Source organism: Caretta caretta, chromosome 12 (assembly GCF_965140235.1).
Source record: "Caretta caretta isolate rCarCar2 chromosome 12, rCarCar1.hap1, whole genome shotgun sequence".
NCBI lineage: Eukaryota > Metazoa > Chordata > Testudines > Cheloniidae > Caretta > Caretta caretta.
In genome coordinates this window covers 23,700,589-23,727,264 of record NC_134217.1, presented here as the reverse complement: position 1 = coordinate 23,727,264, position 26,676 = coordinate 23,700,589, and the positions used below count along the sequence as shown (strand labels likewise).

The following is a 26,676-nucleotide window of genomic DNA, read 5'->3' as shown; positions in this document are numbered from 1 at the left end:
CCTGAAACAAAGACGCAAAGAGACTCGATCTTTTGGAGGGAAAGTTTATTCAGTGGGTAGCCTTCAGCTATGTATCGCCAACCAGCAGGCATTGCCGGGGAGATATGATTTTAATCTTTGGGACTCCTTGTGTAAAATTTAAAAAGACTCACTGCCCCATGACAGTACTGGAGTACTGTCATAGATGGTTATAAACTGTTCAGGAAGGACAGGCAGGGCAGAAAAGGTGGGGGAGTAGCACTATACGTGTAAGGGAGCAGTATGACTGCTCAGAGCTCCGGTACGAAACTGCAGAAAAACCTGAGTGTCTCTGGATTAAGTTTAGAAGTGTGAGCAACAAGAGTGATGTAGTGGTGGGAGTCTGCTATAGACCACCGGACCAGGGGGATGAGGTGGATGAGGCTTTCTTCCGGCAGCTCGCAGAAGCTAGTAGATCGCACGCCCTGGTTCTCATGGGTGACTTTAATTTTCCTGATATCTGCTGGGAGAGCAATACAGCCGTGCATAGACAATCCAGGAAGTTTTTGGAAAGCGTAGGGGACAATTTCCTGGTGCAAGTTGTAGAGGAGCCAACTGGGGGGGAGCTTTTCTTGACCTGCTGCTCACAAACCGGGAAGAATTAGTACGGGAAGCAAAAGTGGATGGGAATCTGGGAGGCAGTGACCATGAGTTGGTTGAGTTCAGGATCCTGACACAGGGAAGAAAGGTAAGCAGCAGGATACGGACCCTGGATTTCAGGAAAGCAGACTTTGACTCCCTCAGGGAACAGATGGGTAGGATCCCGTGGGGGACTAACATGAAGGGGAAAGGAGTCCAGGAGAGCTGGCTGTATTTCAAGGAATCCCTGTTGAGGTTACAGGGACAAACCATCCCAATGTGTCGAAAGAATAGTAAATATGGCAGGCGACCAGCTTGGCTTAACGGTGAAATCCTAGCGGATCTTAAACATAAAAAAGAAGCTTACAAGAAGTGGAAGGTTGGACATATGACCAGGGAAGAGTATAAAAATATTGCTCGGGCATGTAGGAATGAAATCAGGAGGGCCAAATCGCACCTGGAGCTGCAGCTGGCGAGAGATGTTAAGAGTAACAAGAAGGGTTTCTTCAGGTATGTTGGCAACAAGAAGAAAGCCAAGGAAAGTGTGGGCCCCTTACTGAATGAGGGAGGCAACCTAGTGACAGAGGATGTGGAAAAAGCTAATGTACTCAATGCTTTTTTTGCCTCTGTCTTCACGAACAAGGTCAGCTCCCAGACTACTGCACTGGGCAGCACAGCATGGGGAGGAGGTGGCCAGGCCTTTGTGGAGAAAGAAGTGGTTTGGGACTGTTTAGAAAAGCTGGATGTGCACAAGTCCATGGGGCCGGACGAGTTGCATCCGAGAGTGCTAAAGGAATTGGCGGCTGTGATTGCAGAGCCATTGGCCATTATCTTTGAAAACTCGTGGCGAACGGGGGAAGTCCCAGATGACTGGAAAAAGGCTAATGTAGTGCCAATCTTTAAAAAAGGGAAGAAGGAGGATCCTGGGAACTACAGGCCAGTCAGCCTCACCTCAGTCCCCGGAAAAATCATGGAGCAGGTCCTCAAAGAATCAATCCTGAAGCACTTACATGAGAGGAAAGTGATCAAGAACAGTCAGCATGGATTCACCAAGAGAAGGTCATGCCTGACTAATCTAATCGCCTTCTATGATGAGATTACTGGTTCTGTGGATGAAGGGAAAGCAGTGGACTTGTTATTCCTTGACTTTAGCAAAGCTTTTGACACGGTCTCCCACAGTATTCTTGTCAGCAAGTTAAAGAAGTATGGGCTGGATGGATGCACTACAAGGTGGGTAGAAAGTTGGCTAGATTGTCGGGCTCAACGGGTAGTGATCAATGGCTCCATGTCTAGTTGGCAGCCGGTATCTAGCGGAGTGCCCCAAGGGTCGGTCCTGGGGCCGGTTTTGTTCAATATCTTCATTAATGATCTGGAGGATGGTGTGGATTGCACCCTTAGCAAGTTTGCGCATGACACTAAACTGGGAGGAGTGGTAGATACGCTGGAGGTTAGGGATAGGATACAGAGGGACCTAGACGAATTGGAGGATTGGGCCAAAAGAAATCTGATGAGGTTCAATAAGGATAAGTGCAGGGTCCTGCACTTAGGACGGAAGAACCCAATGCACAGCTACAGACTAGGGACCGAATGGCTAGGCAGCAGTTCTGCGGAAAAGGACCTAGGGGTGACAGTGGACGAGAAGCTGGATATGAGTCAGCAGTGTGCCCTTGTTGCCAAGAAGGCCAATGGCATTTTGGGATGTATAAGTAGGGGCATTGCCAGCAGATCAAGGGACGTGATCGTTCCCCTCTATTCGACATTGGTGAGGCCTCATCTGGAGTACTGTGTCCAGTTTTGGGCCTCACACTACAAGAAGGATGTGGATAAATTGGAGAGAGTCCAGTGAAGGGCAACAAAAATTATTAGGGGTCTGGAATACATGACTTATGAGGAGAGGCTGAGGAACTGGGATGGTTTAGTCTGCAGAAGAGAAGAATGAGGGGGGATTTGATAGCTGCTTTCAACTGCCTGAGAGGTGGTTCCAGAGAGGATGGTTCTAGACTATTCTCAGTGGTAGAAGAGGACAGGACAAGGAGTAATGGTCTCAAGTTGCAATGGGGGAGGTTTAGGTTGGATATTAGGAAAAACTTTTTCACTAGGAGGGTGGTGAAACACTGGAATGCGTTACCTAGGGAGGTGGTAGAATCTCCTTCCTTAGAAGTTTTTGAGGTCAGGCTTGACAAAGCCCTGGCTGGGATGATTTAATTAGGGATTGGTCCTGCTTTGAGCAGGGGGTTGGACTAGATGACCTCCTGAGGTCCCTTCCAACCCTGATATTCTATGATTCTATGAATCGAGGCGGCAGTTTAGTCAGGACCTCCAACCAGGTGGCTCTGGATGCGGCCGACTGCGCAGCCAGGACAATGGCCTCCACCATCACCATGAATTGGTTCTTGGCTCCAGTCCTCCGGACTTCCAGATGAGGTCCAACAATCTGTCCAGGACCTCCCCTTTGAAGGCTGCTCTTTTTTTGGAGCAGACAGACATGAGGCTGCATGTCCTGAAGGACTCAAGGGCCACCCTGCACTCCTTAGGTCTTTATACCCCATCAGCTTCTAGGAAGCAGTTCAGGCCCTAACAGTCTCCTTGGTTCTCTGCACCTCCTAAACAGGAGCCTTACAAGAGAAAAGGGAGAGGTTACAAATGGCGCCAACCTCTCCCGTCCACGTCAGCCTGCCAGCCAGGGTCTCAGAGATACTCCATCGGGCCCATGCAAGCCTTTTGAAGGTGTGCCCGAGGGCACAGTACCAGTCACCATCTCAAATCTGTCTCCCCTTTTATTTTCAGACTCTGTTGCTCTTCAGCCCTGCATGATGGTTCATAATTTCAGATCGTTGGGTCCTACGTGTTACCTGCAACACATTAGGGCACCCCACCTTTTCCCAGTCTGTAGGGCTCCAGGCGTAACCCAGTTAATTTAGGTACCCCCACCTTTTCCAATTTTTAGGGCTGCAGGCGAAAAGCACCTACCCTTACACCCTGAGCCCTATGGATTGGGTAACTAACCTGGTCAATTTAAGTACCCACACCCTTTCCTAATATGTAGGGCTCCAGCTGTATACTACTTCTGCAGATTTGCAGGACCTTTTACCAGTGAAAGAGTCTTACACAGTAATATACTCCATAATCTCTATTTATTGACTATCACCAAAAACAGACTGCACACAGTACACATACAGTGCTCCCCACTCCCAGAAAGACAGATGAACTTTTCTTGATGGCCAGTCAGGATCAGGTCCATCTGGGGGACTCCAGTTTCTGCACGGTGTCATTGGCAGAGTGTTGAGGTCTGGCAGCTCTGATGTTGGGGCTGTTTTCTGGAGTTGGTTCCCAAAGAACTGCCTTTTGAACCCCAGTTTATATAGTGAAATTTGAGTCCTGTTTAGCTATACCTTAACCAATCATTATGCAAAAATGTTACTAACCAATCCTAACATACTGTAACAAAATTCTTTAACCAATTATATCCCACTACCCTAATTAACTTACACCTAGCAAAATTAATTATACAGTAAACAGAAACAATTAAAGAACCAGACAGAGACTATAAAGGTCAACAATAGGGAAGTGGGGACCATAATGACAAAACAAAGAAATGAGGATTTCACAACCACAACTATTGATAAGTGATTTCTTGACAGACAGAATGCTATCAAACTAAGTTTTCTTTTATCATCTTAAGATCTGTTTCTTTATCTGGTGATAGTGGGTGCCATTAGAACAGGGTCTCCTTCTTAACAGCATGATATTACATTGTTTTAATGGAATTTAGATGGCATGTGAGGATGTGACTTCTTGCTTCTTAGCTAATGGCTGCTGCTTGGCTGCTCTTTTAATCTGACTGCAGACCAAGGCCTTAGAATATGGCTGCAGACAAAGGCCTTATCCTTACAGTCCCCTCCTTAATGACGCTTTTACCAAAGCTGTCATTACTATTTCAGGAGTCCAATACTCAGACCTGATAAGCTTGGGCTTGCCTCCTGGATATAATTAACAAGGGCTTTATTTGACTTTGCGTGCCAGTTTCTTGTAGTCTTTGAACAGTTCTCTTCATCCAGTAAGCCAAAGCTATTATGCTCACTAATAAAGCCAATAGAATTCCAGTGATCACCACAATGGAGAGATGTTAAGAGTAACAAGAAGGGTTTCTTCAGGTATGTTGGCAACAAGAAGAAAGCCAAGGAAAGTGTGGGCCCCTTACAGAATGAGGGAGGCAACCTAGTGACAGAGGATGTGGAAAAAGCTAATGTACTCAATGCTTTTTTTGCCTCTGTCTTCACGAACAAGGTCAGCTCCCAGACTACTGCACTGGGCAGCACAGCGTGGGGAGGAGGTGGCCAGGCCTTTGTGGAGAAAGAAGTGGTTTGGGACTGTTTAGAAAAGCTGGATGTGCACAAGTCCATGGGGCCAGACGAGTTGCATCCGAGAGTGCTAAAGGAATTGGCGGATGTGATTGCAGAGCCATTGGCCATTATCTTTGAAAACTCATGGCGATCGGGGGAAGTCCCGGACAACTGGAAAAAGGCTAATGTAGTGCCCATCTTTAAAAAAGGGAAGAAAGAGGATCCTGGGAACTACAGGCCAGTCAGCCTCACCTCAGTCCCCAGAAAAATCATGGAGCATGTCCTCAAGGAATCAATTCTGAAGCACTTAAATGAGAGGAAAGTGATCAGGAACAGTCAGCATGGATTCACCAAGGGAAAGTCATGCCTGACTAATCTAAGTGCCTTCTGTGATAACTGGTTCTGTGGATGAAAGGGAAGGGAAACTGGTTCTGTGGATGAACTGGTTCTGTGGATGACTTTAGCAAAGCTTTTGACACAGTCTCCCACAGTATTCTTGTCAGCAAGTTAAAGAAGTATGGGCTGGATGGATGCACTACAAGGTGGGTAGAAAGTTGGCTAGATTGTCGGGCTCAACGGGTAGTGATCAATGGCTCCATGTCTAGTTGGCAGCCGGTATCTAGCGGAGTGCCCCAAGGGTCGGTCCTGGGGCCGGTTTTGTTCAATATCTTCATTAATGATCTGGAGGATGGTGTGGATTGCACCCTTAGCAAGTTTGCGCATGACACTAAACTGGGAGGAGTGGTAGATATGCTGGAGGGTAGGGATAGGATACAGAGGGACCTAGACGAATTGGAGGATTGGGCCAAAAGAAATCTGATGAGGTTCAACAAGGACAAGTGCAGAGTCCTGCACTTAGGACGGAAGAATCCCATGCACAGCTACAGACTAGGGACCGAATGGCTAGGCAGCGGCTCTGCAGAGAAGGACCTAGGGGTGACAGTGGACGAGAAGCTGGATATGAGTCAGCAGTGTGCCCTTGTTGCCAAGAAGGCCAATGGCATTTTGGAGTGTATAAGTAGGGGCATTGCCAGCAGATCGAGGGACGTGATCGTTCCCCTCTATTCGACATTGGTGAGGCCTCATCTGGAGTACTGTGTCCAGTTTTGAGCCCCACGCTACAAGAAGGATGTGGATAAATTGGAGATAGTCCAGCGAAGGGCAACAAAAATGATTAGGGGTCTGGAACACGTGACTTATGAGGAGAGGCTGAGGAACTGGGATTGTTTAGTCTACAGAAGAGAAGAATGAGGGGAGATTTGATAGCTGCTTTTAACTACCTGAAAGGTGGATCCAAAGAGAATGGATCTGGACTATTCTCAGTGATAGCAGATGACAGGACAAGGAGTAATGGTTTCAAGTTGCAGTGGGGGAGATTTAGGTTGGATATTAGGAAAAACTTTTTCACTAGGAGGGTGGTGAAACACTGGAATGCTTTACCTAGGGAGGTGGTAGAATCCCCTTCCTTAGAAGTTTTTAAGGTTAGGCTTGACAAAGCCCTGGCTGGGATGATTTAGTTGGGGATTGGTCCTGCTCTGGGCAGGGGGTTGGACTAGACCTCCAGAGGTCCCTTCCAACTCTGATATTCTATGATTCTAACCATGATATTTAGCATACCAGTTGCAGAAGGCGACCATCCTAATAGCGAGGAATCCGGTGGCACCTTAAATACTAACAGATTTATTTGAACATAAGCTTTTGTGGGTAAAAAAAAGCCACTTCAGATGCATTGAGTGAAAATTACAGATGCAGGCATTATTATACTGACACATGAAGAGAAGGGAGTTACCTTACAAGTGGAGAACCAGTGATTTACTCAGTACAACTACTCTTCTTTCCAACCTAACTCCTTGTTACATAGATTTCCTAATTCCTGGAAGAGATGATCGGAGATTAAAAGTAGCTGGCTCAAATTTAACCCAGGAAAAACAGGTGGTTAGTAGAAAGGGAAAAACTCTATAGAACTTGTCAGTATTCTTACTTCACTGATGACTGAAGGCAGTACACCACAGATTATCTGGTGACAAGTTTCAGTGTCAGGAAGTGGTGGGAGGAAGGAAGCTCTCAAGCTTTGTGCTTAGGGTGGAAGATGCTGCAGATTTCATAGAATATCAGGGTTGGAAGGGACCTCAGGAGATCATCTAGTTCAACTCCGTGCTCAAAGCAGGACCAATCCCCAACTAAATCATCCCAGCCAGGGCTTTGTCAAGCCTGACCTTAAAAACCTCAAAGGAAGGAGATTCCACTACCTCCCTAGGTAACGCATTCCAGTGTTTCACCACCCTCCTAGTGAAAAAGTTTTTCCTAATATCCAACCTAAACCTCCCCACTGCAACTTCATCTTGATCTGTCCCTCACCTTCACATGTGGACATGTTAAAAAAGGCCTTTTGCTTGTAAGGCAAGCCCTTTGTGACACCAGTAGATAGGAGGCTGCTCTGGTGTGGGAGAGCGATGCTGGCCTAGGCACATTCAGGGGATAATTATCCTCACAGACAGCCCAGCTTTGGAAGTTTCAGGCTGGAAGAGCAGCACTGCAGAGTAGACCACCTGTAATCTTTTCCTGCTGTGAAGAAACGAGCATGTGTTATTACCACCACAAATATTGTTTAAATTACACTTAGAACTTTCACAGTTTTTTTCCAACTTTCTGATTTTTTTTAGTGAATAGCACTACTCCAGTTTGGCCATTTAGTCCCACTAGTCTGTGGAAATCTTTCTTTTGCCTACACGGGACTTTGGGTCAGTTCCATAGGCTGTGACACAGAAACACTGATTCCTCTGTGAATGCCTGGATTTTACCAAATCTCCTGAGTGGGGTTGCACTTTTCTAGGACCTTTTCCCAGTATACTTTTTGAGGAGCTGCTGCCCCTCAACTGCTGCCCTCAAGCAGCCATTTTGCAGCAGTCTACTGAATCTCCTTCTCTTCCAGCAGGTAAGTATTCATATCCCCTGTTGTAGTTTTACTTACACATTTATGAGGGGTTCAGCAGACACTCACAAGCTTGAGTACCATCTGTGAATTTCACAGCAGTGATGTTTACTCTCTTATAGCAACACACTAGAAACCTCCTTCCAACTTAATCCTTTGTATTTATTGTAATTATTGTATAAGTCCTTCAGTGAACATAAACCCAAGCCAGTCTGAACAATTTGTAAGATTTGGCTGCCAACATTTGTTCGTATAGATCCATGCTGCTAACATCCAAACTTGTGTATCCGATATCTGTGTCAAGGCTCCAAAACTGACACCTCAAGGCTTGGGATTGGCACTATCTTGTTTTATTATCTACTGATTGTTCTAAACTTACATATAAACTTTAAAATGTGTCTTTAATTGGTGTTTGAGTATTTTTTCTTTCTTTATATAGGAATTAGATACAGTGCTCCTGTCGGCTGTTTTCCAAGTTATCTGCAAAAAAACCTAGCATTTTCAGATGCCTAAGTAGCCCCTTGAATCATGGTTAAAGTTGCCCTTCCCCCATCTGAAATGGCCCTGTTGGCCTGCTCAGAACAGGTTTGACAGGACTTGCTAGGTAGTAGAAAGTCTTCCACCAGGGCTACCTACTTGGCTACATGTAAACATTTCACTTGCTGGGCCTCCGAACAGGCGCTCTCTCCATCCCGTTCTTCTCTTTAGTCTGTCTTGGACTATTTGCTCCCCCTAAAACAGCAAGGTCTGGGACTCTCATCTATTAAAGTTCATGTGGCAGCCCTCTCAACCTTCCACCCTCCAATGAATGGCAGATTAGTGTTCTCTCACGAGAGGACGGTCCAGCTTCTCTAAGGGCTGGAAGGACTATTCTCAGGTTTGCGAACCAACTCCCCCAGGACTTAAACCTGGTCCTGTCGAGGCTCACTGGGCCTCCCTTTGAGTTGTTAGTATCATGCTCCCTACTGCTTCCCACCTGGAAGGTCTTTCGATTGGCAATCACCTTGGCCAGAAGGGTCTCTGAGATCAAGGCCATTATGTCAGAACCACCTTACATGGTGTTCAAGGACAAGGTCCAACTGCACCCCCATCCAGCCTTCCTACCAAAGATCATGTCACAGTTCCACAACAACCAGGTCATTTTTCTACCTGTCTTTTTCCCAAAGCCTCACAAAACTTAGAGGATCGTCAGCTTCATACATTGGATGTTAGGCGGGCTCTTGCCTTTTATACTGAGAGAATTAAGCCCTTCCATAAGTCCACACAACTGTTTGTAGCAGTGGTGGTAAGGATGAGAGGGCTTCCTGTGTCAACCCTAAGAATTTCATCCTGGATAACCGCTGGTATACGAGCTTGCTACAAGCACATGAATGTTCTGCCTCTGGCAATCTTTACTACACATTCCACAAGAACCTAGGCTTCATCAGTGGCGTTCCTTGTGCAGGTAACAATATGGGACATCTGCAGAGCCTCAGCCTGGTAGTCCGTTCATACTTTTGCGTCCCACTACACCATCACCCCACAGGCCTGTGACAGTGCCAGTTTCGGAAGAGCAGTGTTGCAGGCAGCACATCAATGAACTTCGAGCCCACCTCCTGGAGTTCTGCTTATGAATCCCCTAGCATGGAATGGACGTGAGCAAGCACTCGAAGAAAAAATGGTTACAAACCTTTTGTAACTTTTGTTCTTAGACATGTGGCTCATGTCCATTTCATCCACCCACCCTCCTACTCTTCTGTCGGAGCTACCGGCCAGAAGGAACTGAGAGGGTGCGGGGCCGGCAGCACCCCTTATACCAGTGAATATGCGCATGACTTCAGAGGGCACTACAGCCAGCCCAGTGGATACCACTAAGGGAAAAATCTCGGGCAACAGTGCACACGGTGAACGCACACCTAGCATAGAATGGATATGAACACCACATTTCAAAGAACAACAGTTACAAAAGGTCAGTAACAGTCGTTGTTGTCCCCCCGAGACTGTCTCACATTCCACAACCCTTCAAGACAACTACAACTCTACACGGACAAAGTGCCCGGAAAGGCCCCTTCTTAGATTACTGGGCACTGGGGTTAAAGTATTCTTGGTGACAGGACCCCAGCTATGGACATTAAACAATATGAGGTCACAAGGTGGAGTCCTACATGAGAGCGGCCTTAGGGCAGATGATTAGTTGCTTGATGCTACTTCCTCTGGTAGTTCTCAAGATGCCTTCTCACAGTTGCTAGAGCCTTTTGCAACCTTCCACACCTCTTCCTACATAATGAAATGCACATAACTGTCATTCCCCGCCCCGTTTTGGGTCACTTGTAAGTTCTGCTGACATTTTAACAACAAGCATTGGAAATTTATTTTCTTAATAAATTGAAGAATTAAAGTTACAGTTACAATTAAAGAACAATTCCGTGCCTGCAGCAAAAACTGACAATGACATTCGCTATAGAAAAGTTGATTTGAGTCTAAGTCTGGATAGAAACTTTTATGTTGCTAAAATAGCATACTATTATATTTCTAACAAACAGTAACTTTTTTTAAACAATAGTTAATTTAAGTGGCCAGTGGAATTGTATGTGTGAAATTAAAGGAGATTTTATTTACACATACAAATATTACTTTGGTTACAGTAATTCAATTTTTTTGTCCTACAGGCACTTTCATAAAAAATTAGCGTTTCAATATTTATCATACTTTGAGTTGCAGGAAAAATGCCCATACTAAACAATTTCTGAAGTTTTATCACATTTGACATGAGAGTAATTCAAACAGTTAATAGGAAAGCAGTCTTCTCGAAATCAATAAATATTTGTTTGATCCCTATTGCTCCTTCCCATGGAAGAGCCTTTGAGGAGAGGAAAAGGTTCTTCTTCGAGTGATTGCTCACGTGTATTCCACAATAGGTGTGCGTGCTCACCATGTGCACTGGTGCTGGAAGTTTTTCCCCTAGCAGTACCCATAGAGGGGGGCACCCCCCTGCGACTCCTGGAGCGGCACCTGCCTGGCACGGTATAAGGGGGGCTGTGCTCCCCTCACCCTGAGTTCCTTCTTGCTGCCAGTGAACGTGTGTCGGAACCGCTCAGCTCCAGCTTTGCTGCAGCTCGTCCCCAGAACTCTTCGTTTGTTCAGTAGTACCTGTAGTCAGTTAGCTAATTCAGTTAGTTTAGTTAGTCATTGAGCCCAGGCCGGGGCATGCCCCACGCCCCAGGCTTTAAGTCGTGCGGCTCTTGTAGGTGCTCTATGCCAAGGAGTGACCTGCACGTGGATTGTCTGCGCTGCGTGGGAGAAACCCGTATCAGCAAAAGATGCAAGATCTGCAAGTCTTTCAAGCCCCGGACCAAAAAAGAAAGGGACATTAGGGTCCGGGCCATCCTGATGTAGTTGGCGCTGGCCCCGACCCCGGCACACCACTCCGAACTGGTACCTGGCACCGCAGCGTTGGTACGCGGAGACCCTCCAGCACCATCATCCAGTCGGCACCGTTCCCCATCCACGGGGCATGCCAAGAGGACCAGAAAGACTCCCTCTTTGTAGCGGCACTGAGGGAAGTCTGGGACAGAGGCTAGGCCCATGTCAGGTAGTCCTCAATCCCCATCAGGCTCTAGGCCTCCTACTCACATTGAGTGGAGTAGCTCAGCCCCTTTGGAGCAGGCCTCTCCAGATGTCCGGATGCCATCTACGCCTGAAGCCCTCCAGGCAACCAGGGACATCATGTCCATGTCGGAGCTCCGCCTATGTCGGCCCCATGCTTCAGAGGCAAGGCACTGCTGGGATCACCGCAGTTGCCACCAGCCTGGTAACTGTCTCGGTTGAGGGAACGTTCCCGACACCGCTCACCGCCCAGCGACTGTTCAGGGCTCAGTCCATGTGGATCGCCCTTGACGCCGGCCAGACTGGATGGGTGCTGTCCAACCGGGAGTCCTGGCACCGCTCATCTTCGCAAAGCAAATACTGACGGGACCGTGGCGGACGTTGCCAACGGTCCTTGTCTTGCAGGAGATATCGCAGTTGGTTGCGGCACAATTGTCGATGCTGTTCCTGCTCGGACTCCCGTTCCAAGTCCCTGCCAAGGCACTGTAGCCCTGTGCGTCAATCACCGATGTCGCGCCAATGCGGGTCTACCCGTCAAGGCCATTTGCAGACCAGCTACTACTGTCGGTGCCGCTCCTCCACGTCGAGATCTTGGTCCTGTGGCAGACGTAGATCCCGGCACCACCGATACTCACGGTCCAGAGGCAGCAGCAGATCATATGCCAGCCTGGCCTCCCCTTACAGCTGCCCGTCTACAGGCCAAGCTAGCCAGTCCGATCAACCAGCCCCGCCAGTGCCTCAGCAAGTGCTATGGCACCAAGCGTCGTGGTCGGCCCAGCGGTACCAGTGGGCACCATGGCCTCCAGCGCAGCCTCCGGTGGGGGCTCGCTCGGTGGCTGGGGCCTCGGAAGCACCGTTGGCGTCCATCTTTCAACCGCCAGAAAAAAGGTCAGGGGGACTTGTGTCCTCGGTACTGTGCCTGGAGTCCGACCAGGTGGTGGATCCTCCGGTGCCGGACAACACCCAAAGCATTGCACCAGCCTCGCCACGTCCGGAGGAGCTGATTGTGGCCCCAACCCCCTCCATCCCGCAGGAGGCCTACTGGGCCCACCAAGACCTCCTAAAAAGGGTGGCAGCGAGCCTCCACCTCCAGGCTGAGGAGATGGAAGAGCCCTCAGACTCCCTGTTCAATCTGCTATCCCCTTCAGCACTGGACAGGGTGGCCTTGCTGAATTTCAAATGCCCTGTGGCAAACACCAGCCTCATTGACTCCCATCTCTAAAAAGGCGGAGTACAAGTACTTTGTACCCACGAAGGGACACGAGTATCTGTATACCCACCCAGCGTCCAACTCCCTGGTGGTCGAGTCGGTCAACCACAGGGAGCGGCAGGGGTAACCAGCCCCGACCCCCAAGAACAAAGACTCTCGGAGGTTGGATACTTTCGGAACAAAAATTTATTCATCATCAAGCTTTCAACTACAAGTAGCAAACCATCAGGCTCTCCTGGGTTGCTACGAGTTTAACCTTACGAGTCCAAGTTTGAGGACTCCCTCCGGGAGTGCAATAACGAGTTTTAGGTGCTTGTGGAGGAAGGGGCAGCAGCCGCAAGGGCATCCCTGCAGGCCGCTTCAGATGCGGCGGGCACGGTCCATGGCCTCAGCGGTGTCCATGAGATGGGCGTGATGGCTTCTGCTCTCTGGGCTCTCCTGCAAAGCTCAGTCTTCCATGCAGGATCTCCCTTTTGATAGGAAGGCTCTGTTTGCAAAGGAAACAGATACAAGGCTGCATGGCATGAAAGACTCCCGCACAGCCCTCCAGACCTTGGGCCTCTATGTCCCTCCTCTGGCAAAACCCAAGTTCAAGCCGCAGCAGGCTCCCACCCAGGCTGCCCTCCCAAAGTATGAGACCACCCACAAAAAGCAGCGGGATTATAGAAAGCTCTTGCAACGCAACGGCAGTCCCAGCCTGCCCCCCAGCCTGGGTCTTCTAAGGGCAGGCAGGCGGGCAAAAGGTGTTTTTGACGGGACGCTCGGGGGTACCCTGCCAGTTCTCAGCAGGGACCTTCCCCCAATAGAGCTTCTTTTCTCCAGTTGGTTGTGTGCTTTTCTCCCAGAATGGTCGCAGCTCACCTCAGACTGATGGGTCCTCAACACCATCTCCCAAGGTTACACCCTTCAATTTACCTCCTCCCTGCCCAACTGCCCTCTGTCCCCGTCCCTCCTGGGGGACCCTGCTCAGGAGGCTCTGCTTGAGCAGGAGGTGGGGCGGCTCCTGGACCTAGGAGCTACAGACACAGTGCGCAAGTCGTTCCTGGGCAAGGAATATTACTCCTGGTATTTCCTTATCCCAAAGGATAATTTCCTTATCCTGCGAGGCCTAAACAACTACATGGTGAAACTCAAGTTCCGCATGGGTTTCCCTGGCCTCCATCATCCCCTCCCTGGATCCCAGGGACTGGTACGCTGCCCTCGATCTACAGGATGCGTACTTCCACATCCACATATTCGAGGGGCACAGACGCTTCCTCAGTTTCCTGGTGGGACAGAGTCACTACCAATTCATAGTCCTACCTTTTGGTCTGTCCACTGCCCCCAGGGTCTTTACAGAGTGTATGGCGGTGGTAACGGCCTACCTCAATCTCTGGGGGTCCAAATATTCCCATATCTGGACAACTGGCTAGTCAAAGGCACCACCCGGTCACAGGTGAGGGATGATGTGGCGCTCCTCCTGTCCACATTTACTGCCCTGGGCCTGTTGATAAACAACGCCAAGTCCACGTTTGTCCTGGTTCAACACACAGAGTTTATAGGTTTCAGAGGAACAGCCGTGTTAGTCTGTATTCGCAAAAAGAAAAGGAGTACTTGTGGCACCTTAGAGACTAACCAATTTATTTGAGCATGAGCTTTCGTGAGCTACAGCTCACTTCATCAGATGTATACCGTGGAAACTGTAGCAGACTTTATATACACACAGAGAATATGAAACAATACCTCCTCCCACCCCACTGTCCTGCTGGTAATAGCTTATCTAAAGTGATCAACAGGTGGGCCATTTCCAGCACAAAGCCGGGTTTTCTCACCCTCCATCCCCCCACACAAATTCACTCTCCTGCTGGTGCTAGCCCATCCAAAGTGACAACTCTTTACATAATCAAGTCGGGCTATTTCCTGCATAGATCCAGGTTTTCTCACATCCCCCCCTACCCCCATACACACACAAACTCACTCTCCTGCTGGTAATAGCTCATCTAAACTGACCTCTCCAAGTTTAAATCCAAGTTAAACCAGAACATCTGGGGGGGGGGGGTAGGAAAAAACAAGAGGAAACAGGCTACCTTGCATAATGACTTAGCCACTCCCAGTCTCTATTTAAGCCTAAATTAATAGTATCCAATTTGCAAATGAATTCCAATTCAGCAGTTTCTCGCTGGAGTCTGGATTTGAAGTTTTTTTTGTTTTAAGATAGCGACCTTCAAGTCTGTGATTGCGTGACCAGAGAGATTGAAGTGTTCTCCGACTGGTTTATGAATGTTATAACTGGATGCAACGTCGGCCAGAGCCTCTCTCCCCCACCAGACAAGTTCGAGACCCTGAAAAGGCTCATCGACTCGGTCACAAGGTTCCCGGTGACGACAGCCAGGGCTTGCTTGCAACTGCTGGATCACATGTCTGCATGCACATATGTGGTCCATCACGCCGGACTCAGAATGAGGCCCCTCCAGCTCTGGCTGGCTTTGCAGTTCTCCAAGGCCATGGACAGAATGGACAAAGTCCTCACTGTGCTGAACTCGGTGATCACCTCCCTGTGGTGCTGGTCTGCCCCAAACAACATGCTCCAAGGTGTCCCGTTCAGGGACAGGGCCCCATTGTTGGAGCTGGTGTCCGACGTGTCGGACCTGGGTTGGGGGGCCCATATGGGGAACTTTCAGGTGCAAGGCCTGTGGTCTCTGCAAGACCTACTCCTTCATATAAACGTCAAGGAACTCAGGGCCGTGCGAGTGGCGTGTATGGCCTTCCACTCACACCTAGAGGGCAAGGTAGTCGGGTCCTCACGGACACCACGGCCTCGATGTTCTATATCAACAGGCAAGGTGGGGTCCAATCCTTTGCCACGAAGCCCTCAGTCTGTGGGACTTCTGTATAGCCCACAACAACATCTACCTAAAAGCCTTCCACCTGCCAGGCGGCCGGAACATCAGGGCGGATCGCTTCAGCAGGAATTTTTCTTCTCAGCACGAGTGGTCTCTACACCTGGAAGTGGCTCACCAGCTCTTTCAAAGACGGGGTACTCCCCAGGTGAACCTATTTGTGACCAGGCAGAACCAACAATGCCCCCGGTTCTGCTCCAGGGGGGCCTAGGGAGGGGCGCTATCTCTGATGCCTTTACCCTGTCCTCATCAGGCCAGCTCCTCTATGCCTTTCCCCGTTCCCTCTGATCAGCAAGGTCCTGGAGAAAATAAAGACTGACAAAGCCAGGGTCCTCCTCGTTTCCCTGGTGTGGCACAGTCAACACTGGTACGGGACCCTCTTGGGGCTGGCGGTTACTCCGTCATGGCAGTTGCCACTCCGCCCAGACCTGTTCTCTCAGGACCAGGGTCGCCTCCTCCATCCCAACCCAGCAATGCTTGACCTCATGGCATGGCTGCTCAGCGGCTAGGTGGCGAGGAAAGGACATGCTCAGAACAGGTTCAGCGTGTCCTCCTCAAAAGTAGACGGCCCTCCACTCACGGCTCCTACATGGCGAAGTGGTCTCTGTTTTTGAGGTGGGCGGCAGGCCAGGTGTTTCCCCGACGGCCACCCCGATCCAGCTTTGCCTTGATTACTTCCTCCACCTGACGGCCCAGGGACTGGCGCCCTCGTCAGTCAGGGTATGCTTGGCAGCCATATCGGCCTTTCATCCCCTGGTGCAAGGGCACACTGTGTTTTCCTGTGCTATGACTGGCTGGTTCCTTAAGGGTTTGGACCGTCTCTACCCATATTCCAAGCCCCTGGTTCCACAATGGGACCTAAATCTGGTGCTGGCTCATCTCACGGCGGCCCCGTTTGAACCACTGGCCACATGTTCCTGGTCTCACCTCTTATGGAAGGTGGACTTCCTGGTAGCTATCATGTCGGCCAGGCGGGTCTTGGAGCTCAGGGCCCTAGCCTCCAAACTGCCATATATGGTTTTTCATAAGGACAAGGTCCAGCTCTGCCCACATCTCGCTTCTTCCTGAAGGTGGTCTCTGCCTACCACCTGGGTCAGGACATTTTTCTGCCCCAAGCCTCGCGACTAGTGAGGAACGCCGTCTCCACACGCTCGACATGAGGCGAGCTCTGGCTTTCTACCTCGAGCAGACCAAGCCGTTCAGAAAGTCTTCGCAACTGTTTGTCGCCTTGGCTGAGCGCGCAAGGGGCCAGCCGATTTCCACTCAGCAGCTTTCTAAGTGGATCACTTTGTGCATCCGTTCCTGTTATGAGCTGTGGGGGTTCCCCTGCCGCCCATTGTGAGGGCACACTCGACTCGGGCGCAGGCGTCGTCGGTTGCCTTCGTGGTCCATGTCCGCACCCAGGACATTTGTAGGGCCACCACGTGGTCTTCAGTTCACACGTTCACCTCGCACTATCCCATCATCTCCCAGGCCAGGGATGATGCCGGGTTCAGCAGGGCGGTACTCCGTCTTGGGAACTTGGGAACTCCTACCCACCTCCAACAGATATAGTTTGGAATCACCTATTGTGGAATACACATGAGCAATCACTCGAAGAAGAAAAGACAGTTACCTTTTCCTCTAACTGGTGTTCTTCCAGATGTGTTGCTCATGTCTATTCCACATCCCACCCTCCTTCCCCTGTGTTGGAGTTGTCTAGCAAGAAAGAACTGAGGGTGAGGGGAGCACAGCCCCCCTTATACCGTGTCAGGCAGGTGGCACTCCAGGGGTTGCGGGGGGGGGTTACTCCCCCCTACAGGTACTGCTAGGGGAAAAACTTCTGGCACCGGTGCACATGGCGAGCACGCACACCTATTGTGGAATATACATGAGTAACAGATCTCGAAGAACACCAGTTACGAAAAAGGTAACTGTCTTTCCCTTGCAAAGTTCTCCTCAAATTGTTCTATTATGCAGACAGGTCTCCTTGCTCACCCATGGAACAAACAAGGTGGGTTTTCCTGCTGATTCACTATCTGCTGAATTCACTACCCCCTGAAATAATAGAACTCTGTGCCTCTATGCTTTGGGATCCCTAGCTTTCACTTCTGATTCAGAAAGTGTGGCTCCATTGGAGCTGTGCTTCCCAGGCTTCCTCCACCTGCAGTTGCTCCTGGAAATGCTGATGAAGTGGGATTCCACAGTGCCAAATAGGAGCTACAGAAAAGCAAATGTAGTTTGGAGGTTGTGTTAATGGTTTTGCAGATTTCCTTCAGTGGTTGAATGTGTGTGTGTAGTGGTCCAAAGAGTTACATTTCCACAAGCTTGTCCCATTCCCACAAGTAGAAAGGAAGAGATTAATGTGCAGAGGGGTCTAAGGGAAAACAGTGCCCCCCCCAGCATTTGCCCAAAGGCCCCAATCCTGTAAGTACAAACAATAAAGCTAAGTGTGTGTGTGTAGGATCAGAACCAGTAGTCTGATAAACAAAAATCAAATTGCAGCATAAAAGGGTAGTAACAAATTATTTAAAACAGTTTTTTATGGGTAGTAGTGGTAAACTATAATCCAGTGTTAGCAGCGTTCAAAAATCATTCCTCTATTTTATTATGCAGGTGCTGCATAGTAAGTCAAAATGTCATTCAGTGACTGAGCACAAAGCTCATATTTTTGTGATGCTGGTGAGTTTTGATTTTCTGTGAAGGGAGCTCTTTCTGTGGAATAGACAGGAGTGATGCGTATACTTCACATGTAGTCAAGCACCACTAATTCTAACCCAGTTATTTCTCTTTTGAATACTGTCAGTGGATTCAAGAGTTTATCTTCTTAAGGGGTTTAAGATCTTTTCAGTGTTTGCAGTCTGTTCAATTTTTTGTTTTCTCTTACATCTGTGAGTGAACTTAGTGTTTACAAAAGTGATGGATTCATAACAGTGAAATGAACCAAGCATATAGTACGAAGGCAATGCATACGTTTCCCTGTGCATCTCTGTACTTCAAACCTGACCTCCTGCTATTTCAAGGGCTCTTTTCAGTTCAAGCAGTTCAAAATGTCAGTCAGGAGTCTGAAATGTTTTCCAACCAACACTGACCATTTAGAGCAGTAGTTCTCAAACTTTTTTTTTACTGGTGACCCCTTTCACATAGCAGGCCTCTGAGTGCAACCCCCTCCCCCGTTATAAATTAAAAACATGTTTTTATATATTTAACACCATTATGAATGCTGGAGGCAGAGCGGGGTTTGGGATGGAGGCTGACAGCTTGCGATTGCCCATTTAATAGCCTTGAGGGGCCCCAATGCCCAGTTTGAGAACCCCTGATTTAAAGGGCCATACTGACTGATTTTTATTTCACAAGGTAGCAGAAGTTATGTACCCTTTATGCAACTGGACAGCCCTCTTGGGGGACTGGGCCCCAGATCTGTACTAGCAGAAGCTGGCCCACATCCTGCCTGAATCAAGCCCAATCACTACAAATATAGTTTTAGTAGAGTGCTAAGGAGTTGTTTTTCTGCATCTCCTGCTTTTCTCATATATTATTAATTTATTTCAGTAGTTTGCATAAATATTAAGACTGAAATATTACAGGAGGCCTTTACATTACATATGACTACAAACTCAGTTCACTGACATCTAGACTCCCCTCAGGATGAAATAGGAGTGTGAAAGCAAGTAATCCCTTTGAAGTCAATGAACTGAGATTTTTTTAATTCACAGAGCAATAATGAATTACTGCCATAATTAGTTATTTTCACTGAATTCTGGAGTGTGGTTGGTGCCACAAGAGTTAAAAATGTGTCACTATTTTTATTGGAAATCTGTTTTTCAGAGGGTGTAAAAACTGAGGTAAATACTTGCTCTATATAGATCTCAGTCTAAAATGATTTTATAAAAAGTGATTTTAGTAGAGCAGTGCCAATTTACATCAGCTGAGGATCTTGCTCAGTATCTTTTTAAAAATAGGTTCCTCTTTGCATGGCCTGTGCACATTCCTGCTCTTGTCCTCACTCTGAGGATGTGAAGGGTTGGAAGGAACCTAAGAGTGTGAATGTGCAGAGGTCATCTCATAGCACTCTGGTTATAGGTGGGTAACCTTCATCTACTGAATAAAACACATTTTCCTACCTTTTTTTGTGTGTACTCTATATATGAATATTATGATAGCAGTATAGTCTATTTAGTGTGACTAGCTCTGAAGAGGTATCCTGAAGGAAGGGTAGTGATTCCATAATCAAGGTTCTAACTGTTTTTTCCAATTATATCAGCCTGATTTTGCCCCCAGCCTCCATAAAAAAATATCCTTTTAGCTGGAATCCCATAAATCTGATCTCTAAACAGAAGAGAATTTGGGGACGGTGTAAGGAGGTGAATTTTGAGGTTAATTAGTCATGACACTTCTGAGAAATGGCACTTTGAAAAATAAGATACATTTCACTTATTGATTTGTTTGTAGAAATCTTTTTAAAAGGTGGTGTAGAAACTTGACATATTATTGTCAGTAGTTGTGAATGAAACTTAGTCTTATTTCTCAAGACTCAGAAAAGGCATAAAGATTGACACAAAGAGATTCAATCACTGCCTAGAACCTGTCCAATCCTGATTTAACATGACTCTGCACAAGTGCAGGTCAGAAATAGGCCAAGAGGGAAGGGAAGGACAGGGTAACAATGAGGCATGTATGCATCTTGATAGTTTGGTTCTCTCCCCTTTTAATTATTATTGATTGGTTACCTTTCTTTTTTGCTTTCAGTAGTCTTGATAGAAATAGGTCTGTAAGAGAGATTTACATGTGGCACGGAAAGTGGCTTGGTGAATAAGTTTCAATAGGGCATTACAAGCATAGCAGACCATATGGAGGATAGCATGGAAATGCTTGTGGAGCATGCAACAAAGGGAAATAATATTTACAGATACCTCCCATATAAAGAAGTAATGAGAAATGACTCATATTTGCAATGTACTTTGACAGCCTCAGTGTAAGGTAATACAAGGAAGGAGAATATATTCAAAGAAGTCCCTTTTGTGTAATTCTGTCTCTTTGTAGAACATGGCCCATTTTATCAGCATCTTAGGTCTACCTCTTCTCTCTCCAAAAACTGCAGCTGTAGGCTTTGAGAGACAAGCTCCCTTTTGCAGCAAGACATTTTCAAGTTAGGTATATAATAGACTTGTATAGTAAGAACCATTCATACGAAAAAAGAAATGCTGTCATGATGGCAAAACAGCACTTCTGTTCTGCTCTTTTTCCTTTTCTTACACATATCAGAATACAAAACCTACATTCATCTGCCTATTATATTTGCAGGCCAAATGCTTGGAAAGTGAGAAGCATGGAGTTCTGAACAAAATAATAGAAGGGAATGTACGCTTAGGAAGATTAGAAGAGAAGGTTAGGGTAAGTAGACTTTGTAATTACCATTCTATATCTATTACAAGTTGCTTTCATTTAAAAAAAATATCAGTACTTAATCCATAGGCATATTTTTGTAAGAACATTTTATAGATATGTTTTTGAATGCATTTTAGAAGATAAATGGGGTTTTTAGCATATTTTACACAATAAAAATAAGTACTTTTCTGTTGTATATGTACACTGCTTTCTATATACGATCATAGTATTCTGATGATTTGTAAGTGCTACTGCAGATTGTAGAATGGTAAAAGTATAGAAATTTTATTTATATTTAATTTTTATTTTATAGGATATATCCCAACCCTTTTCTTTGGAACTTTTAAAAAGTCTGTAATAATGGGGAAAATTGAAAAATATTCTCAATCTAGAGTTTATTAAAATTAGAATTACAAGTATTGAGATGCATATGCAACTACTATCAAGGTGCATTCAGATGACCATAGGGTTGTACCTCAATTTCAGGGACTTTGGACATATCCAAAGATTTGACCTAATTCCAAAACACAGTTACAGTCTTATCTACTACACTGCTACATTTGTAGAGTAATTAAGTTAGAAATCTAAGTAACTGGGTGCCCCAACTTGGTTGTATACGTAGTGAAGATGGGTCCTAAGTATGTTATCAAAAGTATAGAAATAGCTATAAAAGTATGCAGTCACTCTCTTTACCATGGATATCTTATTAGTTTTTGCACTTCATTGCAATTTAATGGTAAACTTGTGTGAATTCTTTAGTACATTCACCTTTTTAACCTGTCTAGTATTACAGAAATTCTGTTTAAATATTTATACAACCTAATGTTTTTTCTATAGCACATACAGTTTTTTAACAAGTTTCTTCCTATATGTACAGTGAGATGTGATAGGATGGAATCAAGAATCCGCGTTGTCAAATTAATTTCTTCGGAGAATGAATCAGTGGTAAAAACCAGAACCCAAAGACCGCATGCTTATCCTAGGCATGCATCCTGTTACTTATAGGGTTCTTAATTGATAATTATTGTTTTTCTTAAATAATTGAAAACTTCTGTTGAGCTTTTAAGTCTTTTCCAATCTACTTTAAAATAAAGTCCGCACAACCCTTTCTGCAGTTTGACATTGTTAACAAAGAAATTATCAACAGTATAGTTCAGCTTAACCTTTTCCCTAACCATGGCTGCTCCTAGGGTCTCTGCTTCAGGCTGTTGAGCCCATATGCTAGACCCTTACTGTGCTCGTTGCTTCTACTGTGAGGGAGTCTTGTGTATGATAGCTGGGTGTTAGCTCTCTAATGCCACCAGCCTGTCAGCCCCTTAAGCACTCTCCTTCAGGCTATACCAGCCTTGTCTTTACCTTGCAGGTTAATAGGTGCAGCCCAGTTCCTGAGTCCCCTTGAAGCATTCCCCTGTGACATCCAGCCCCTGACACTGGCTATTCACAGATCTCCCAGATCCTCTGCTCCCAAATGAACAGTGTATCCCTATTTACTAGTGGCTCTCAACCTTTCCAGACTACTGTACCCCTTTCAGGTATCTGATATGTCTTGCGTATCTGTGATGGGGTGCGACTCACCACACTAGCACCTCCTGCTGGTCATCTTACAGATCAGCTCCACAAGTCAGTACGCTGACTCTCGGTGGTGTCTTGTCCACCATCACTTCCAGTCCTGGACCCGTGTTGCTCCAAGGGCTGTGGCCTCCTCTTCAGGACACAGCCCTCTGACTGTGCCACACACTGTGCTCCCCCCTTCCAGGGTAATGTAACCCAGTCCAACGGTCCAGCACCAACGGTCCAGTGGCAGGTGGGAGTGAGGGGGACCCGGGCCCGCCCACTACTCCAGGTACCAGCCAGGGACCCTGTAGATGGCAGCCATGTGCTGTGTAGCCTCCAACCTCTCAGTCTACTTCCCAGGGCCATTTCCGTGCAACCCCAGCACCTTCTCCACTCTTATCTCAGTGCCTCAGCTTATCATCTTAGCAGTCAGCTCGCTCTCACTCCCCTCATTCTGCCCAGCACTGCTCTGTCCAAAATGCTAGCTTTCCTCCTCCTGCAAAGCAGCCGGTCCTCCCTCCTCGAGCGCCAGGGAGCAACTGAATTTGCTCTGCCCTGCAGCTCTTTTTATATTGGCCTGCCTGGCTGTGATTGGCTGCTCCTCGCAGCCCCTTTTGTATTAGCTGCCTTTTGCACAGCTGCCGTAGGGCTCTCTTAACCCCTGACAGGCCAGTGTGGGGCGGCTACCCCATCACAGTACCCCCAAGTTACACCTCACTTAAAAACTACTTGCTTACAAAATCAGACATAAAAATACAAAAGTGTCATAGCACACTATTACTTTCTTATTTTTACCATATAATTATAAAATACTTCAACTGGAATATAAATAATGTACTTACATTTTAGTGTATAGTATATACAGCAGTCTAAACAAGTCATTGTCTTGTCATGAAATTTTAGTTTGTACTGGCTTTGCTAGTGCTTTTTATGTAGCTTGTTGTAAAACTTGGCACATGTGAGTTGATGTACCCCCGGAAGACCTTTGTGTAACTCCAGGGGTACACATATCGCTGATTGAGAACCACTACCTTAAATCACCACTTCTGGATAATGCACAGCACTTGAGAGCATTTATAATAAAACAAAAGAAGGTTTATTTAGGAGAGAATAGAGATTCCACTAAAAAGAAGAGAGAGTGATGGAAACAAATAGTTACAGTTTTGCAAAGGCACCTCCTTCACCTTGCTGGGTATGGCATTTCTCCCTTTGGCAGTGGGGGAGCTTGGAGTAAATTAGACCAACTCTGGAGAATTTTTCTGCTTCCATATTTACAAGGTAAGCCTTAGGGTAGGCCTAAGGAGTACTTTTCAGCCAAACAAAAACAAAAGTTCATAACACAAAAAAGGGAATACCTTTCCCTCCTCCTTTTTTGGGGTGTTGCCTTATTATGATGGCCACTGTGAGCCAGTCCTTCTCCAAACAGTCCATTAGGGTGATTGCTTCCCATATATGGAGGAGAGCAGCCTTCCACTCAGGAGAAGCCTTTTGTCCTGATGCATCTTGTCTTCCATTTCTCCTCCCTCTCTCGCACCAGAAAAGGGGTTTTTAAAGGTCACAGGAAGCCCTTATTTAGACTTAGGTGTCCATAGTTTACCTGAGGTAACGTTTCAGCTCATGGGGAAAAGGAACTTTACCATTCTAGGGATAGTATACCTGCCTTCCAGCACTCTCGTACAGCTGTCTGGTTTGACTTTGTCACACAATGCAAAACAAAATCATAACACACACACACTAGGCCAGTGGTTCTCAATCTTTTGTACTGGTGACCCCTTTCACATAGCAAGCCTCTGAGTGCGACCCCCTTATACATTAAAACACTTTTTTATATATTTAACACCATTATAAATGCTGGAGGCAAAGCGGGGTTTAGGATGGAGGCTAACAGCTTGCGACCCTCCCATGTAATAACCTCCCGACCCCCTGAGGGGTTCCGACCCCCAGTTTGAGGACCCCTACACTAGGCCCTACTCTTAGTAGTAGTTACCTTTCCTATCTAATAAAGCAGGTTCTTCCCTGCCCTCCAAAAGTTCAGCATGTTGCAGAGCTGGCTGGATCCAACCTGTCATGAAATACCCCTTCTCCTCAGTGAGTGGATGCAGAGTGTCTTTGTCCACCCTGCGATATATTGAATCATTCTTTGTTCACAGACAGTGAATGGGCCATCACCAAGACAAAAGATTGCCTAGTGACTGACTTTTACTTTGACCATAAGGCATAATTTTCAATATAGTTATGTTATTCCTTAAATATTACCAGCATACACATCTCATAATGATTATGACTTGATAAGTTACAAGCTTTCTATAGAGGCCTCATATACTACCTTTCATGGATAAATACCATGAAAGCAGTGTATTAGGTGTAGTAAGTCAGGTCTGAGTCAGGAGTTCCTTGTAAAGAACTGTGAACACTTTGCCAACTGGCACCAGTGGGCCTCTGTCTCACAGTGTGTCTTTTGAGATCAACCCAGGGCTAGCCTTAGGGGTGGGTGGGATTGGCCAGCATATGCAGGGGGGTGCCTCTGGAGCAGAGGTGCCCCTCCTCCTCTGCTGCTGCCTGCAGCCACTGTTGCTCCTGTGTCCCCTCCCTCTGCCTTGGCCAAGCAGCTCGGGACCAGGAGCCTCCTGGCTGCTGTGCAGAGTGGGGTGGGGCAAATGTCAGGGAGTCCCGCTACCCATGTACCCAGTTTCCGTTGAGCTGGTGTGTGGGACAAGGAGCCTGTCTGTGCTGCTGCCTCTGGGTTAAGCATGGAAGCTGCTGCTTGAATAAGCTTTCAGGCTAGTGAGTTCTCTGCTTGAAGAGACAGTGCGCTGTCACACACACTTCCCCCAACACACACACATACTCTCACACTTCCCCAACACACTCTCCCCCCAACCCACTTGTATTATTATTATTGTTATTACTTCTTGGTACTTCCTGTCAAAATGCGCAATGCACATATATTCATTGTAATTTTATTCTTTCAAAGTTTGTTAAGGATTACAATACTATTTTAGTTTTTTGACTGGTGTGTGCATTTCATAATTGTATTTCTCACTTATGCTTAAATTTTATTCTTTCAGTAGTGAGCTCTAAAATGCCTAACCTGTCCTGGCTGATGTAATTATCATTATTACTTTTATTACCATATTGTGCTTGTCATTCATTATTTAAAATGGTACAATCAAATACTAGTATCCTTCTACAATGTAAATTTAGCTTGTAGTCACCTTAGCAGTACCAGTTTAAAAAAATTAGCTAAATACAACTTTAGACACTGTGCAGATGAAGGTTGCTCATTGTATTTTTAGTTATACCTGTAAAATAACTTATTCTTACAAAAATAAATGCAGTTCCAAGTATGATACTCATAGTAATGATGGTGTCAAATGTTAGTGAGTCACATACATGATTGTGATCAGTAAATATAAATGTCAAAATAATTAGAAAAATAAAAATAAATTCCTGTTCTTCATAAAAGAGAAAAAAAACCCTTAATTGCATATATTAAAATTAAGTAAATACATTTTTAGTAGCGTGAAAAACAGTTAACTAAAATAGAGTAGATAATGGCAGTAACAGTGTGTGTGTCTGTTAGAGAAAGTAAACAGATTTTAAGCAGATTTTATTTATTTTTATTTATCTCTACCAAAGATAGATATCAGAAACATAAGTTTGATACTTTATACACTATGTTAAAACTCCAAAACTGATACCTCAGGGTTTGGGATTGGGAATATCTTGTTGTAATATCTCCTGATTGCTCAAAATTTACATATACATTTAAAATATGGCTTTAATTGGTGTTTGTATATATTTTTTCTTTCTTTATACAGGAATTAGATACAGTGCTCCTGTCAGCTAATTCCTAAGTTCTCTACAAAAATACCCTAGAGTTTTCAGGTGCCTAAGTGGCCCCTGGAATCATGGTTAAAATTCCCTCCACCCCACCCCATCTGAAATGGCATGCCTAGCGAGTCAGGAGCGTCCAGAGGGCTGCGGGAGGGCCGTGGGCTCTGGCAAGATGCAGCCCCTGTTTGACAGCATAGAGCCCACCTTGAGCCGCAGGCTGAGCACCAGGCACCACGAGCCACAGCAGCAGCACAGAAGTAAGGGTAGCAATACACCATATACTATGCCACCCTTACTTGTGCACTTCTGCTGGCAGAGGTGTTGCCTTTAGAGACCTCGGCTCCCAGCCAGCAACCTCTATCTGACTGCCCA

General features: G+C 46.5%; 1 protein-coding gene across 3 annotated transcripts in view; it reads left to right on the top strand.

Moving 5' to 3' along the window:
• Nucleotides 1-26,676, top strand: part of CEP89 (centrosomal protein 89) — a 131,710-nt gene that overhangs the window by 65,031 nt on the left and 40,003 nt on the right. For all 3 annotated transcript variants that reach the window (XM_048870771.2, XM_048870770.2, XM_048870772.2), the window contains one exon: nt 20,830-20,919. In XM_048870771.2, coding sequence (XP_048726728.2) covers nt 20,830-20,919 — 90 coding nt within the window. The remainder of the gene's footprint in view (nt 1-20,829; nt 20,920-26,676) is intronic.